The 16,264-nt window shown below is 46.8% G+C and overlaps 1 protein-coding gene across 2 annotated transcripts in view; it reads left to right on the top strand.

Moving 5' to 3' along the window:
• Window positions 1-15,405, top strand: part of LOC147097452 (sorting nexin-1-like) — a 33,533-nt gene extending 18,128 nt beyond the window's left edge. For both annotated transcript variants that reach the window (XM_085972448.1, XM_085972447.1), the window contains 8 exons: window positions 5,752-5,827; window positions 6,988-7,101; window positions 7,743-7,836; window positions 9,161-9,366; window positions 10,060-10,203; window positions 11,978-12,058; window positions 12,218-12,289; window positions 13,501-15,405. In XM_085972448.1, coding sequence (XP_085828574.1) covers window positions 5,752-5,827; window positions 6,988-7,101; window positions 7,743-7,836; window positions 9,161-9,366; window positions 10,060-10,203; window positions 11,978-12,058; window positions 12,218-12,289; window positions 13,501-13,551 — 838 coding nt within the window. In that variant the 3' untranslated portion in view covers window positions 13,552-15,405. The remainder of the gene's footprint in view (window positions 1-5,751; window positions 5,828-6,987; window positions 7,102-7,742; window positions 7,837-9,160; window positions 9,367-10,059; window positions 10,204-11,977; window positions 12,059-12,217; window positions 12,290-13,500) is intronic.
• Window positions 15,406-16,264: the final 859 nt, after the last annotated feature.

Genomic DNA, 16,264 nt, shown 5'->3' with positions numbered 1-16,264 from the left:
ATTGCAACAGCAGCAATAGTCAGTTGGAAGCTGTGTACATTTTGTAGGAGCACTGGGAATGAGTCGACATAAAATGCAGATATGGGAGCCTAGAGCCCGTGAGTAATCTAGCAGAAAGCTAGCGCCTTCATTGAACAAAGTTGGATAAAGTGCAAGGAAAGGACGGACTCAATGTAAATACAGGCCCCTGTGTTTATGCTTTATCACCAATTCAGAAATTTACAAGAAATCAGAGTTGGTGCAAGCAAAGTATAACTAAGGGGGCAGGACCCATCTTGAAATGTCCTGCCCACACCCAGCAATGGCAAAACTCTTCCCTCTACTCCATGCCCTTCACAAACTTTATGGCCACAAAGTAGCTAATGGGACAGTACTGTGACTGTGGTGAAACAAACTACAGTAATGTAAAGTATACTCTAATTTGCAAAAACAACTTGCATTTATATAGCAGCTTTAATGTAGTAAAACCTCCCAAGGTGCTTCATGGAAGCAATTAGCAAATAAAATTTGACACCAAGCCACATTAGGAGATATTAGGACAGATGACCAAAAGCTTGGCCAAAGAGGTAGGTTTTAAGGAGCGTCTGAAAGGTGGAGAAGTTTAGGGAGGGAATTCTGGAGATTCGGGCCTTGGTAGCAGAAGGCAATGTAGCCAATGGTGGAGTGATTTTAAAATCGGGGATGCTCAGACCAGAATGCGAGGAGCACCGAGATCTCCGAGCAGCATGTGTGAGGTGACTGAGACTATCTGTAGTAGAAAGCAGTCCTGTTAAATGTAGCTCGAGTTAATCCTCAGTTCAAATGACCAAGCGGAACCCATAGACAATCTCGAAGAGCTTGGTGCTATGCAGTGCCCATTGGAACCTGTCTTCCCCAGCCCAGTGCGTACAAGGGCTTGTTCTTGTATCTGTTTTTCCCCCTCTATTATTGGTTGCTTCATGAAAATATTCTTCCTTCTGGCTAATTGGTATCAGCAGCTTGTTTTTGCTGGTATTGGTTTGCTGTCCTTTGCAAAGCTTTTTGTGAACTTTCTTGGCCACTCATTCCAGACAGCAGCAGCTCCGTCATTCGTTGGTTTCCAGTTTTGGAAAGCACTGCTACTTTTCAATTTCAGCCCCTTGTGGCTGGGGTGCATCACATCCCTTTGCAGTTGTTTAATTGGCTCTAGCCGATTGCCATGCTGGCTTTCAAGATTTGCTTCATGGGTCAATTTTTTTGAGATATTTGTGTTGATGACCTAACTTCAGATCTGTTCCCAAAGATCCAATAGCGAAGGCCAAGAGGGAAGAGATGGGGAACTGTTTGGAAATTGGGGCAACTTGTATTCACTAGAGTTTAGAAGAATGAGGGGATCTCATTGAAACGTCTAAAATTCTGACCGGGCTAGACAGACTGGATGCAGGGAGGATGTTTCCCCTGGCTGGGGGCTCTAGAACGAGGGGTCACAGTCTCAGGATACGGGGTAGGACATTTAGGACTGAGATGAGGAGAAATTTCTTCACTCAGGGTGGTGAACCTGTGGAATTCTCTACCATAGAAAGCTGTGGAGGCCAAATCACTGAATATATTTAAGGAGCTGATATAGATTTCTAGACACGTATGGGGAGAGTGGGAACATGGTATTGAGATAGAGGATCAGCCATGATATTGAATGGTGGAGCAGGCTCAAAGGGCTGAATGGCCTACTCCTGTTCCTATTTTTCTATGTATAACTGACTCCGGCTCGGAGTAGGGTTTCAGGCTATGAAATTACATACTCCCACACAACGCAATAGCAAAATACTGCGGATGCTGGAAATCTGAAATAACACAAAATGCTGAAACACTCAGCAGGCCAGGCAGCATCCGTGGAGAGAGAAACCGGGTTAACGTTTCAGGCCTGTGACCCTTTGTCAGAACTAGGGGCAGGGAAAAGGAGGAAAGAACAAAAAGGAAGGTATGGGATGGATGGCAGGAGAGATTAAAAGACAAAAGGGATGATGGTGCAAAGCAAAAGGAGATGGTGATGGGACAAGTTAAGAAACAAAAGATGACTAGATGAGGTGTAAATGGCGCTGGCAGAATCAACAACAAATTAGTATTGAGGGAGGAGGTACTAGCGGTTTTAGTGGGCTTAAAAGTGGATAAATCCCCAGGCCCAGACAAGATGTATCCCAGGCTGCTGTGAAGCAAGGGAGGAAATTGCAGGGGCTCTGACATTTTCAGAACCTCTGGCCATAGGGGAGGTGCCAGTGGACTGGAGGACCGCTAACATAGTACCATTATTCAAGAAGGGTAGTAGGGATAAACCAGGGAATTACAGGCCAGTGAGCCTAACATCAGTGGTAGGGAAATTATTGGAAAAAATTCTGAGGGACAGAATTAGTCTCCACTTGGAGAGGCAAGGATTAATCAAGGATAGTCAGCATGGCTTTGTCAGGGGAGATCATGTGTGACCAATTTGATTGAATTTTTCGAGGGGTGACTAGGTGTGTGGATGAGGGTAGTGCAGTTGATGTAGTCTACATGAACTTCAGTAAGGCTTTTGACAAAGTCCCACATGGGAGACTGGTCAAGAAGGTAAGAGCCCAAGGGATCCAGGGCAATTTGGCACATTGGATCCAAAATTGGCTTAGTGGCAGGAGGCAGAGGGTGATGGTCGAAGGTTGTTTTTGTGACTGGAAGCCTGTGTCCGGTGGTGTACCGCAGGGATCGGTGCTGGGACCCTTGCTGTTTGTAGTGTACATTAATGATTTTAGATATGAATGTAGGAGGTATGATCAGTAAGTTTGCAGATGACACAAAAATTGGTGGAGTGGTAAATAGTGAGGAGGTAAGCCTTGGGCTACAGGATATAGACAGGTTGGTTAGATGGGCAGAACAGTGGCAAATGGAATTTAACCCTGAAAAGTGTGAGGTGATGCATTTTGGGAGGACTAACAAGGCAAAGGAATACACAATGAATGGTAGGACCCTAGGAAGGACAGGGGATCAGAGGGACCTTGGTGTGCATGTACATAGATCCCTGAAGGCAGCAGGACCGGTAGATAAGGTGGTTAAAAAGGCATATGGGATACTTGCCTTCATTAGCTGAGGCATAGAATATAAGAGCAGGGAGGTTATGATGGAGCTGTACAAAACGCTGGTGAGGCCACAGCTGGAATACTATGTGCAGTTCTGGTTGCCACACTATAGGAAGGATGTGATTGCATTGGAGAGGGTGCAGAGGAGATTCACCAGGATGTTACCTGGGCTGGAGCGCTTCAGCTAAGAAGAGAGATTAGATAGGCTGGGGTTTTCCTTAGAGCAGAGAAGGCTGAGGGGTGACCTGATTGAGGTGTATAAAATTATGAGGGGCATAGATAGGGTAGATCGAAAGGAACTTTTCCCCTTAGAAGAGGGGTCAATAACCAGGGGGCATAGATTCAAGATGAGGGGATTTGAGGAAAAACTTTTTCACCCAGAGGGTGGTTGGAATCTGGAACTCACTGCCTGAAAGGGTGGTAGAGGCAGGAACCCTCAACATTCAAGAAGCATTTGGATGAGCACTTGAAACGCCATAGCAAACAAGGCTACGGACCAAGAGCTGGAAAATGGGATTAGATTAGACCGGGCTTGATGGCCGGCACAGACACGAAGGGCCTCTTTCTGTGCTGTGTAACTCTGACACTCTGACTAACAGCTGCCATGTGAGGGGGTAAAAAATAGGGGCCACAGTTATAGTCTGAAGTTGTTGAACTCTGTTGAGTTCAAAAGGCTGTAAAGTGCCTAATCGAAAGATGAGGTGCTGCTCCTCGAGCTTACGCTGAGCTTCCATGGAACAATGCAAGAGGTCGAGGACGGTGAGGTCTGAGTGGAGCGGGGGATTAAAGTGACAGGCCACCGGGAGCTCGGGGTCCCCCTTACGGACTGAACGGAGGTGTTCTGCAAAGCGGTCACCCAATCTGCGTTTGGTCTCCCCAATGTAGAGCAGACCGCATCATGAGCAGCGAATACAGCAGTATACTAAATTGCAAGAGGTACAAGTAAATCGGTGTTTCACCTGAAAGGAGTGTTTGGGGCCCTGGACAGTGGGAAGGGAGGAGGTATAAGGGCATGTGTTGCATCTCCTGCATTCGCATGGAAAGGTGCCACAGGAACGGGTGTTGGAGGTGATGGGAGTGGACCAGGGTGTCGCGGAGTGAGTGGTCCCTCGACTCTTCGGAATGCTGAAGGGAAGATGTGTTTGGTGGTGGGATCACGCTGGAGGTGGTGGAAATGGCAGCGGATGATCCGTTGAATGTGGAGGCTGGTGGGGTGAAAGAAAAATGACATACTCCAGTGGAAACTGGTTTAGCGTCTGACATTTGCCAAAGCTAATTCTGGTGCCATGTTCAGTTTCTTGCGTTCGTGGTTTTTTTGAAGCAAAATTGCTCTTTACAATTATTTTTGTTGATTTTGGTATAAACCCATATTCCAAACTGAATATGCAGGTCCCGTTCTCATTAATTCTTGCTAGCCTCTTCAATCCCTCTGTGCCCCCACCCACCATGCCTGAATGTGCCAAGTTTTAAATATTCAACTTTATTTAATTGGCGAAGTGGTCTGGTCCGGTCATGTGCTTGTTGGAATGTAGTCTCGTGGCCCAGTATATATCTCTCGCCTTTGTAGTGTGCCTTATCCAGACTGTAAATGAACTTTATGGTGTTGATAGTGGGTGAGTGACTCACCTTTTCCTGCAGTGTTATTCCCTGAAAGATTAATCATTGCAAAATGTCCCCTTTATCTGTGCCGCACGGCGCTCTCTGCAGTTCCGTGTGACTTTGAGCAGGTTTCGATTCTCCAGTTGCACAATGGCAGACTGTAAGCCAACGAGCCCACTCCATCTAGCGTTCATTACCGTTCTGTTGTAGATTCTGTCATCCTTCCCAAAATATCTCAGATTCTCTACTTTAAGGAATTCTGCAGTTGGTTACTTCCTCTGTCTCCTGTTGAAGGGGTGGGAGGTGGAGGGTAGGGGGGGAGAAGGAGGGCCGGTCTGGTGGGGGGCGTCCAGTGTTGAGTTGGAAAGCAGAAGCACAGATCATTTTCCCTTGCCTGGGCTTCTGAACTATGCTGCTGTCTTGACTTGGCTATTTACCTCTCCCAGGGCTTTGAGAAACGGTCTTTCTGACCAGTTCTGCAGTTTCTGTTTCTTGCACTAGGTGGCAGCTGACCCACAATTTACTCAGGAGTGAGAAGCTTCACTGCACCACCTCTCTGGCTCGTGCAGTATTGAGTTTGAGGTTTGGCACTTAAAATGAGGGTGTGTAAAGGAATATTGCAGACTGCTGCCCATTTCTGTAAACGCAGCGTTCTGACAATATCCAGCGCCTGGCACAAACTCGCTGTTACGCTGGAAAATCTTGAATCGATTTGAGAGCGGCCATTGATTGTGGTGAGATTAACGGCCGGGTCTGGCGATGCTTCACTGCCAGTTGATTGGAATCTGTGAGTCCGATGGCCTGTTGCATTTTCCTCCCGTCTACCACCATAACTATCAAAGGCACTGACTGTATTGTGCACCAGTTTCTAGTGTGCTGAGGTGGCAGCTGCTCAAATCTGCTCCGTTAACACAAGTGTTTGTGAAAACGAGACTGCATGCGTGCAGTTAATTGTAAATGGCTTTCCGTAAACCCTGGAAAGTGTAATCCAAGTGTGCACAGATGTCTGATCAGTTAATGGGTTTTTCAAAGTTTTAAAAGAAGAATTAACTAAAAAAAAAAAAACACAATCCTCTGGTTATCATTGCAGATATCTACAGAGAATCATCAAACACCCCACACTGTTGCAGGATCCTGATGTGAGGGAATTCTTGGAAAAGGATGAGGTAAACTCCATTCTGGGGAGGAAGAGAACAAACCTTTTCCCACCCCCTGTGTCCACGGTTTCCAACATTTATGTTAATTTCCCACCTGTATCTGTGGCCCTTTTCTCCTCCCTCCAGTTCACTGATGCTTTTGTTGCTGGGTCACCACCATCTTGGCTTTCATTTGTTTTCTAATGTTTTTCCAGTGCCTCCCCACAATGTTCACTTGTATCTAACCATTTCCTGCTTCATTAGCAGTTTGCTGGTGATTCATCCCATTAACTCCCCTCTTCGATTTGGATTATATTATTTTCCCTTCCCTCTTTTTTTTTTTTTTTAGATTCTACTATAATGCATGTCAAAGTTCTGCCCCAAAGGTCAGCTTGTCTTTTCCATCTGTAGATGCTGACTAACTGGCTGTATATTCCCAGCACTTGGTGTTTTCTTTGCAAGTCCATGAAAGGCAGGGATATGAAATCTCAATCTCCAGCCCCCTGTTTGCAGTGTATACCTGCCATCCCCACCTTCAGCACCATGTATTTGTGTAGCTTATCCATTGTGGGGTTGCCCTTGTGGCTGAATCTGGAGGTGATGTATGATAATTACCCAAGTTTAAAGTTGACCTTCCTAAGATCTCCTGACACAGTAAGCATATTGGCAAGCAAGCTAATTGCAGAGGTGGGCCAGAGTGGATCAAAGCCGATGCAGTCTTGCAGAACCTTGTGTAAAGATATCTGGTCACCGTTGATGGGTTGTTCTGTACCCTGGACTGCCCCTGTTCCATCACAGACCCTGCACGTTCCTCAGCTCTCACTATCTAGTGAGATCTACTGAATCAGCTATCTCAGGCAGCAGGGGAATTTGATGAGCAGGTAAGAGCTGGTATTTGTCGTGCTCTGCGGTATGTCTCACCAGATTGTGGTGCAGCTCTACGGCACTTGAGTAGCGCTCCCACCGCCTGTTAACATGTAGGACGTTCTAATCACCCATATTTGGCACTTGGTGATGTAGTATTGTGTATTTTATTGAGCTTTTAGCATGAAGTAGGAGAAAAGGCTGATCTAACATCAGTTGTGCATACCAGCACTTTTCTCAATTGGCTTTTGGGATTAGAAATCTACTTAATATATATATTCTAGTGAGCGATGTGTGTAACATTGACATTTCCACCTGATTTGCAGTTGCCCCGAGCAGTAAACACTCAGGCTCTGAGTGGCGCTGGTCTCCTTCGGATGGTCAACAAGGCTGCTGATGCGGTCAGCAAGATGACCATTAAGATGAACGAGTCGGATATAGTAAGTGCTTCTTGGCTACTGTGTAATGAGCAACGGTCCTCACTTTTTTTGCTGTTTAACGTTGCACCTGTGAGTGATGTAACTCCAGTCTCTGAAGATAAGCTGAAGCATGACTGAAGAGCTTCTAAAAATGTTTAATGGGGAGAACAAGCGCTGCAGATAATAGCTGAACCCATAACTACACCTGCAGATCAGAAGGTCCCACGTCCCATCCATGGTTTGTGCTGAGTTGGCCAATTCCAGGCATGGTAATCCGAAGGAGGGGCAGAGGTGCTGGCTGCATTGGCTGTGGGAGAGGGGGGGGTCCTTCTGTCCCCAGTGATTCTCTGGCGCTCCAGGTCCTGCCTGTGACCTATTGATTAGACCTGTTGTGTTGGAGGGAAAGTGAGTTTCTGTGCTCGATGCTTCTGTTTCTCTGGATCTTTGCTATTCGATTCCAAAAGCTGCAAAATTATCTTCTAATGTGATCCTGAATGGGGCTGTGTACTGTGTTCAGGGTTTTTATAGCATTTCCAAGCTTTTTAGTGACCAGTTGGGGCAACTTTCCATGAGGAATGTGGGGTGAATTTGCTCCATTTCAATCTGTCTTCCCCCCCCCCCCCCCCCCCCACAATGTGATATTTGTCTGTTCTGTTCCCCAGTGGTTTGAAGAGAAGTTTCAGGAGATCGAGAGTGAAGACCAGCAGTTACGCAAACTCCACGCTGTTGTTGAAACACTCGTCAATCACAGGAAAGGTGAGGCTGGAGAGTTTGAACAATTGGCAAAGGAGGTCTAGGCATAAACTGAGACTTCCAACAACACAAGTCCTGCAAACTAAAGTGGACTATAAACTATTGGGTTCCCATCTCCCTGTCTTGTATGGGAGATGCCATGGGTTAGACCGCAGAAACCTCCTGTATAAGAGCTGTCGTATCTGGTTTTTGTAAGGGCCCCAATAGATAACTTTAGTTGGGCTTAATTATGAGTAGATTGTGTGCATGTCACAATCTAATGTACTGTTTTGATGGATTACAGGGGTGGGGTTAATTATGCATTTCTGCTTGACTCTCTCTGCTGGGTGCTGACAATGGTTGCTGCTTTGTATTATTTAAGATTGGGTGAGCCTGTTGGGGCAGTAGCGGTTGATTAACTGCTTGATGACAATTAATCAAAAACTCCAAATGCAATGATGCAATAAACCGTGAACTCAATGTTCACTTTCACTGGCAGCATTTGCAAGTGGGGAGGGAGAGATTGTGTCCGCGCACTGATGCCTAAAGGGGAACGGGAAGAACACACTTGTCATGACCCAAGTCTGGCATGGATGCCCTCCCCTATTTTAGTTCAGTGTGACTGAGTGCTGATTGTTCAGAGTCAAAGGAATATAAAATGAGCAAGATTGATCAACTAGTTAAACACCAGCCTAAATTCAGGATATTACAAAGTCTGCTGGAGTTTTGAAAGTAAAAGCATATGAGAATCATGTTTAAACTGTTTGCTTAGGCTCTCTCCCCTGAAGGGCAGTGAACAGATGTATTTAAGCAATAAACAGGTTTGTTCAGTTTTAATTACTAACTATCATTGGCACATGGCTCATGATTGCAGAGTGCTCAGCTGTAGAAAAATTACTCCAGTACAGTAGGAGACTGGCTTAGGCACTTTGGGGCAGTTGAGCATTACTCTGCTGTACCTGCCCCGGGAGTGTTTGATGGGACAGTGGAGAGGGAGCTTTACTCTGTATCTAACCCGTGCTGTACCTGCCCTGGGAGTGTTTGATGGGACAGTGGAGAGGGAGCTTTACTGTCTCTAACTTGTGCTGTACCTGCCCTGGGAGTGTTTGATGGGACAGTATAGAGGGAGCTTTACTCTGTATCTAACCCGTGTTGTACCTGCCCTGGGAGAGTTTCACTTTTCTCGATGAACACATTGTTTGAGGGGGGTGGTGTTCAGCAAGTTCCCAGTGGTGGATGGACAAGTTTTCGTGTTCTTCACTAAATGGGCATCAGTCCTGTTCTGCGCAAACACTAAAGGCAGTAAACGGGTCTGAGTTAGACGGTAATGATCTGTTTCGATCTTCAGAGCTTGCGATGAACACTGCCATTTTTGCGAAGAGTGCGGCCATGCTGGGGAGCTCGGAGGACCACACGGCGCTATCCCGTGCGCTGTCGCAGCTCGCAGAGGTTGAGGAGAAGATTGAGCAGCTTTACCAGGATCAAGCCAACAACGACTTCTTCCTGTTTGCCGAGTTGCTGAGTGACTATATCCGCCTGATTTCTGCAGTGAGGGTATCGGCAGGTGCTAATGGTGCCGTTTAATTACTCTGCCGCTCGAACCCCTCGTGCAGTTTAGTGTAACTGGGTTATTACTTGTGTTTGGATATTGTGATCCTACAAACTACCTCGCAGCTGAGATTGTTTCTACTTTTCTCTTTTTTTTTTGGTTTTTTTCTCCCTGCCCCCTTATTTTGGGGAGATGAAAGAACCTGTAATGGTAAAGCTGGGCTCTGGGGTGGCTACCCAGCCATTCTCTGGAGGAATGATGTGGGGAAACCGTTTATCTTGGGAAGAGAGCAATCGAGTGCGTGGGGCCGTTTTCTCTTTCCACCACCCCCCCCCCCCCCTCCCGCAGCAACTTTCCTCTTGGAAAGATTTGGTTCCACAATTGCAAGCTGCCCCCCAGTACCTTGCCCACAGGGCCATTCTTCATCTGCCTACACAGCAAGCTTCTGCAAGCTGTTTAAGAATAGGGGGTAATTGTAACTGACCCCTGACCGTGTCTCCGTCCGGCATCATCGGATAGTGATGAGGATCAGGAGTCCTGGGCCCCTTGGAGCAGTAACCCTCCCACAGACCAATAATTCAACCCGTGACCACCTGATTAGCTCGGCCCGGTTGCGCACTTGCTTTACTAATTGAGCCATTGGGATAATTCTGTGTTGAAGTTTTAAACTGGATGCTAAGAGTGCTGTCCTGGTGCAGGGAGTGTTTGACCAGCGGATGAAAGCGTGGCAGCGCTGGCAGGATGCTCAGACCACGCTGCAGAAAAAGCGAGAGAACGAAGCTCGACTCATATGGGCCAGCAAACCTGACAAGCTCCAACAAGCCAAAGATGAGATATCCGAGGTACGGGACACGGAGGAGCGGGAGCAGGCGTCTCCATTGTTTGAATGTTAAATCGTTCTGTAATTGTACTAGCCTATCTGCAGGCACCATTTCACTGGTCAGCCTCTACACTTAGTGTCTAACTCTTGGCAGTGCAGGTAGTGTTAGTGCTAACAGAGGTATCAGTCAATACAGCTCGCACAAGGTGCCTCCTGAAGATGGGGCTCCACTCTTTACAGCACCATTGCGTTTCACTAATCCACTTGGGTCAGTATATAAGGGATTGTCTCCAATCTGTCGAAGCCCATGCGTACCTTCTGGTGTAGAGGATGAATTTGGAATTGTAAATTAAAACTGTTTTGAATACAAGGTTTGGTTTCCTCGTAAAGGCAGCATGTCTCTGTGCTGTAGAGATCAGAAAGGTTGCATTGATCTGCGCTGAGTGAGCTGATCACAGTTGGGGTGCTGCTAAAATTGGCCTCCGTGCCCATGGGCTAAAGAGCGAAACCTCAGCCTCCCAGCAAGGATCACGTAACCCGCTGGGATGTACGATTTGATGTCTCGGTGAAGGCGAGATTGGCTTGGTTTGTGGCGGCTTCCACAGTCCACTAGCCTGCCAGTGCCTGCTGTCTAGCTGCTCCTGAAGAGTGACTGCTTGGGCAGGGCACCACCTGCAGCGGTGGGATTGTACAATAGCAGGAGTTTCCCTTCAGCAGGGGAAACATTGAGGAAGTACAAAAGACTAGTGGATTGGCTGCAGTGGATCAATTCCAATATGGAAGAGGGGAGACTTCTGCCTTTACCCCACCCCTGGGGTGGGTGCAGGTGCACCCAGTACCTCGGCCTTTCTCGTCACTCCTGGCCACCCATCTTCCAATCTCCATAAACTTAAGTTCATCCAAAGCTCTGACCGTGTTCTCACTTGCTCCTGTTCACCCATCACCCCCTGAGCTCACTGATCTACATCGGCTCCTGGTTAAGCAATGCCTCAATTTTAAAATTCTCCTCCTTGTTTTCAAATCCCTCCATGGCCTCTCCCCTCCCTTTCTCTCTAACCTCCTCCAGCCCTACAACCCTCAGATCTCCGCATGCCTCCAATTCTGGCGCATCCCCTGATTTTTAATCACTCCACCATTAGCGGCTGTGCCTTCGGCTGCCTAGGCCCTAAGCTCTGGAATTCCCTGCCTAAACCCCTCCGCCCCTCTAATTCTCTCCTTTTAAGATGCTCCTTAAAACCTACCTCTTCAACCAAGCTTTTGGTCATCTGTCCTAATATCTCCTTGTGTGGCTTGGTGTCGAATTTTGTTCGGTAATGCTCCTGTGAAGCACTTTGGGAGGTTTCGCTGTATAAATATATAAGTTCTGATTGAAGCTCTGGGTACAGACCCAATCCTATCCTCGGCATGTTCTTCCAGTACGGGATGCTGCATAGTGATCGGAGGGCAGAACCCTGGTTTATTCCCTTCCCCACCTGGGACAGCAGGGTGCTGAGACCAATTGCAGCTCCTCGACCACCACAGCTAACTCTGCTCAGAAGGATCAAACCTTCAGCTGTGTGGCTCTACTAATTGCCGAATACACTCTGGCATTGGGCGAGTCCTGTGAGAAGGACTTGGTTACCCAATCTTGCCTTACTGACTACATAAACAGATGGTGAGTTCTTTTTGCAGCTTGTTGCCTGTAGATTGATGTACACCTGGCATCTGCCGGCTAACTGGGAATACTGCCTTAGGGGAGAGCTGTCTAGTAAACAGATAATGGATGACTAGAGTGATGCTAACTACTCTTTTTTTAGTGGGAGCCCAAAGTTCTACAATGCGAGAGAGAGTTTGAGCGGATCTCGGTCACCATTCGAAAGGAAGTTGCTCGGTTTGAGGTAAGCACTGCTGGGGGTTTGAGCGGACTCTGTTAAACCTGGCTACTTTTTTTATAAACGCCCCATTTCAGCTGGGGACACTAGTGTGGCTGTTGCCTTGGTTATGGTTGTACCCCTCTTTACGTATTTTAATTCTCCTGCTTTTTTGCACACTTTCAGAAAGAGCGAATCAAAGACTTCAAAAGCCGGGTTATTGTGTATTTGGAAACACTTCAGAACTCTCAGCAACAGGTGAGCAGCCTCGGCCTGGGATAGAATTTGTGTTGATTCAGATATCTTGCTGCTGCTTGTATCCTGTTCAGGTACTGCTTGTCTGAAGAATTCGAGCCTGGGTACAGGAGGGGAGGGGTAAGAGATTGGAGGGGGAGTTGTGTGGTGCTGTGCCTTGGGGGTGGTGAAGAGATGAAATGACGAAGTTAGATTGCTGATTTTCAGTCACTACAGGGAGTTGCACTTGACTTGGAGCACAGCCTACTCAACATGCCAATGGTTAAAGGTCAGTCAGATAAATAGGATGAGCAGACGGAAATAAACGTTTGACATAATCTACCAGATAAGGGAGTAGAATTGGGGGAATTCAAGATGTAATTAGATGCTGAACTGAGGGAGTTGCAGCACTGGCGGTGAGCTTGCTGGGTCGATGGACATTTTCTCATCCCTAACCTTTATCGTGCTGTTTAGTGGTGATGGCCAGTCAAGACTGTAGAAAATTTAGGTTTCTTTTCTGCTGAAGTGATTCTCCATTCTCAGAATCGAACACCTGCCTGGATCACCACCTCCACCCTTGATTCTTTCCAGTAAATTTCTGGTAGGCTGGTTCAAATTATCACTGTCCTGGAAAGGAATAGTTCACCAATGCTGAGCAACTGAGCCTCTTGCAGAGTCTAGAACCCAGGGGTCACAGTCTAGGAATAAGGGGTCGGCCATTTAGAACTGATGAGGAGAAATTTCTTCACTCAGAGGGCGGTGAATCTTTGGAATTCTCTACCCCAGAGGGCTGTGGAGGCTCAGTCGTTGAGTATATTCAAAACTGGGATTGATAGATTCTTGGATATTAAGGGAATCAAGGGATATGGGGATCGGGTGGAGATGAGGTGGAAGATCAGCCATGATATTGAATGGCGGAGCAGGCTCGAGGGGCTGAATGGCCTGCTCCTGTTTCTTGTGTTTATAACTTTTGGTCACGGCCATCTTTGTGGCAAGGCTTTACCCTGGTAGCCAAGGAACGAGACAGGCTGAAGAGTTGAAGTTGGTTTGTTTGCTGTGTTGCAAGTTAGAATAGCAGAGACTGGGTGAGCCCCACCAGGCTGTAAGAGTGGGGGGATTGTGAAGCACAGTGTTATAGCTTGGATTCACTCCCTGCCTCGCCAGTGTTTTGCGAATGGGATCCTTGTCTTGGGGAATACTGTACCTCTAACCAACGCTCTTGTTTCTTTTGACAGCTGATAAAATACTGGGAAGCTTTTCTACCAGAAGCAAAAGCAATCGCATAATGGGATTGAGAGTTGAGTGGACACTTGCTGCCTCTTACACCATACCTCCAGCCTATAAGTGAATCTGCAGTACCACCTCCTGAAAGGGGACTCCTCTGGTTGCAGTTCTTTCTCTTCCTATGCTAAATCTTAAAGTATAATCTTTAGTTTTCATATATTTTCTTATGAATTGATCGGTGGGAAGGCCATGTTTAGTGATGGAATTTGAGATTTTTTTTCGCCCATTGTACTCGTGGGTTTGGGAGGGGGAGGGGGCCATTCTCTGAACTTGTACTCTTGCCACAGCGCCCACCCCTCTCTCCTGATGACAAACTTCTGCATGCTCGCCATCGTCACAGAACTGCTATTTTGACGTGTTCCTCTTTATAAAAAAAAAAAAAAAAATAAATAAAAAGGAGACGATCTTTCCTTCGACTGCCTGATTACTACAGCTCTCCGCGAGGACCAAAGACATTTTTTGGGATCTGAGTAATGAGCGCACCGCGGTCAGGACCAGACACTCCGCGCAGCTGTGTAACGTGACATCAATGTTTTTGAACCCCAATCGAGCTTTCAAAGCAATAACTGCCCAGTTGGCCTGGGACTTCCAAGCTGCATGTACTGGTGACTGGCCAAGCCATGATAAATTGCCAATTCTTAAATCGTGAGTGATGTTGAACACATGCCCCTTTTTCCACCCCCCCCCCCCCCCCCCCCCCCCGAAACTACCCATCCATGCTGTTTCATTCCCTTCTGTGCTAGTTCTTTTGAATGTGATTAGCATTAGTTACCCAGGCTGCTGTACTGGGAGTGGGGGGGGGGACAGAGTGTCTCCCTAAAAGTTTGTGGGACATGTTCTCATCAAATACAAATGATTGTAGAAGGAGCATTGTGAACATGGTTGGATAAGAGTCCCTCCCACTTCATGAGGGCTCTGTCAATGAGCTGGTCTGTGTGGATGAGCTAACTTCCAGATGGGGTTGTCTATGGTGGAGATGACTACCCAGGTATTGCTTATCGAGGTTGGCTTTCCAGCCCTGTGCTCCATTTTTAGTTTTCCCTCTTAACAGGGGTTTGTGAGATCAGACTTTATAAATGCCAAACAAACAACTTTGCCATGACTGGAACGGGTAGCTTGAGCCAACTGTAACCTCCATCTTGTGGCCTTAAGCCTGCTACACTAACTCTACCCGTGTAGGTAAGAGTGGCATTAGTTTCACTTCCCAATTGGTTCAGTACTGTCATTGTGTTTGCTGATTGTGAAATCTAAATACACAACCACGTAGTGTTTTAGGGGGTGAAAAATCAAGGGTTGAGATTGGGCTTCTATTTTCTGTCCCCTTTAAGTTACCAATGTTATTGATGTATTACAGTGGCATGGAGCAATATAATAATAAACACTAAGTGTATTTGACTCCAATCCCGTTAAGATGCCTCAACAAAACTCTTGCCTCCCCCTCCGCCCAAACATAGCAATCACTTGGTTGTGTGTGCGTCTGACTGCCCTGAAGCGGTGACCTAATAAAGCCAAGTAAGCTGGTTTCCTGATTGAGGGTAAAAGCCGATGGGAGGGCAGCAAGAATCTCCTGCTCTGTTTACATTCCTGTTGCCGTGTTCACATCCTGCCCTCATAGGGTTGAGCTAGTTTAGTATTCTTGATAAAGGTACTGACCGGTGTCCTTGTGCACACAGTCAGTAATCTTTGCACATTATGCACTAAACCTTTTTTTTTTAAATTTTGTTTAATGTCAGAGGAACTGAGATCTTCCCTTTTTGCTGTGTGTTTTGAGAACAGAGTAGAAAAAAACAGTTCTGTTCTTTGTCTGCTTTTGTGACCTCCACTTTCACAATAAAGTTCATAAATGATTTACTAGACCCTTTCTAGTTTCTCTTTGTCTATTTATTGAGGTCGAAGCAGTGAGTCTGTACAGTAATGATGTAAGTAGTTGGCCGTTTACCCAGTTGCTCCATACCAGTGTAACATGCCACTATACAGAGCAGAAAGTCCCCTTTCTCAGATGGGATCCTACAATGGGTCTCATCACCCTGGACTAGTGAGGGGCAAATCGGCCAGGGTTCTTGCTCCTGATACTAGATAATGGTGTGCTTGTACATGAAGAATGGTCACTGGGGCAGGAGCACACCTGGACCTGTGGAACCACTGACCAGCATGATTGTGCCTTCAGCAAACTAACGAGATTTATTTTTACCTGGCTGGTTTGGAGTCGGTGTTTCTGCTGTGGATTTGCAGCACATCTCTCCACACCAGCACTCCATGGCTGCAGTGTGTACTATCTACAGGATATTGACAGCTTCTCCCAAACCTGTGGCCTCCACCACCTAGAAGGATGAGGGCAACAGGTTCAGGGGAACACCTCCAAATCCCACAACATCCTGACTTGGACATGCATCCTTCATTGTTGCTGGGTCACTGTGGGAGCACCTTCACCACATGGACTGCAGCGGTTCAAGAAGGCCCATCACCTTCATCTGAGGAATGGGCACACCCTGAGAATAAATAAAGAAAATATATTAAGGCATGCTTTGGATTGTAGGCAGTTCCCTGACCAACTGGAGAGGAATGTTTGGGTAAATATGGAAGGGGTTTTCCCCCATTTGATGGATAAAGGAAGAATGGGAAAATGGATTAGGGATTGCATAAGAGCCAAGGAGAGGACATACAAATTGGCCAGAAAAAGCAATAATCCTGAGGATTGGGAGCAGTTCAGGGTTC

The sequence above is a fragment of the Somniosus microcephalus genome, chromosome 32 (assembly GCF_052327205.1).
Source record: "Somniosus microcephalus isolate GS21.2 chromosome 32, FLI_Smic_1.0, whole genome shotgun sequence".
NCBI classification, from domain to species: domain Eukaryota; kingdom Metazoa; phylum Chordata; class Chondrichthyes; order Squaliformes; family Somniosidae; genus Somniosus; species Somniosus microcephalus.
This window is presented reverse-complemented; position numbering and strand designations above follow the sequence as displayed.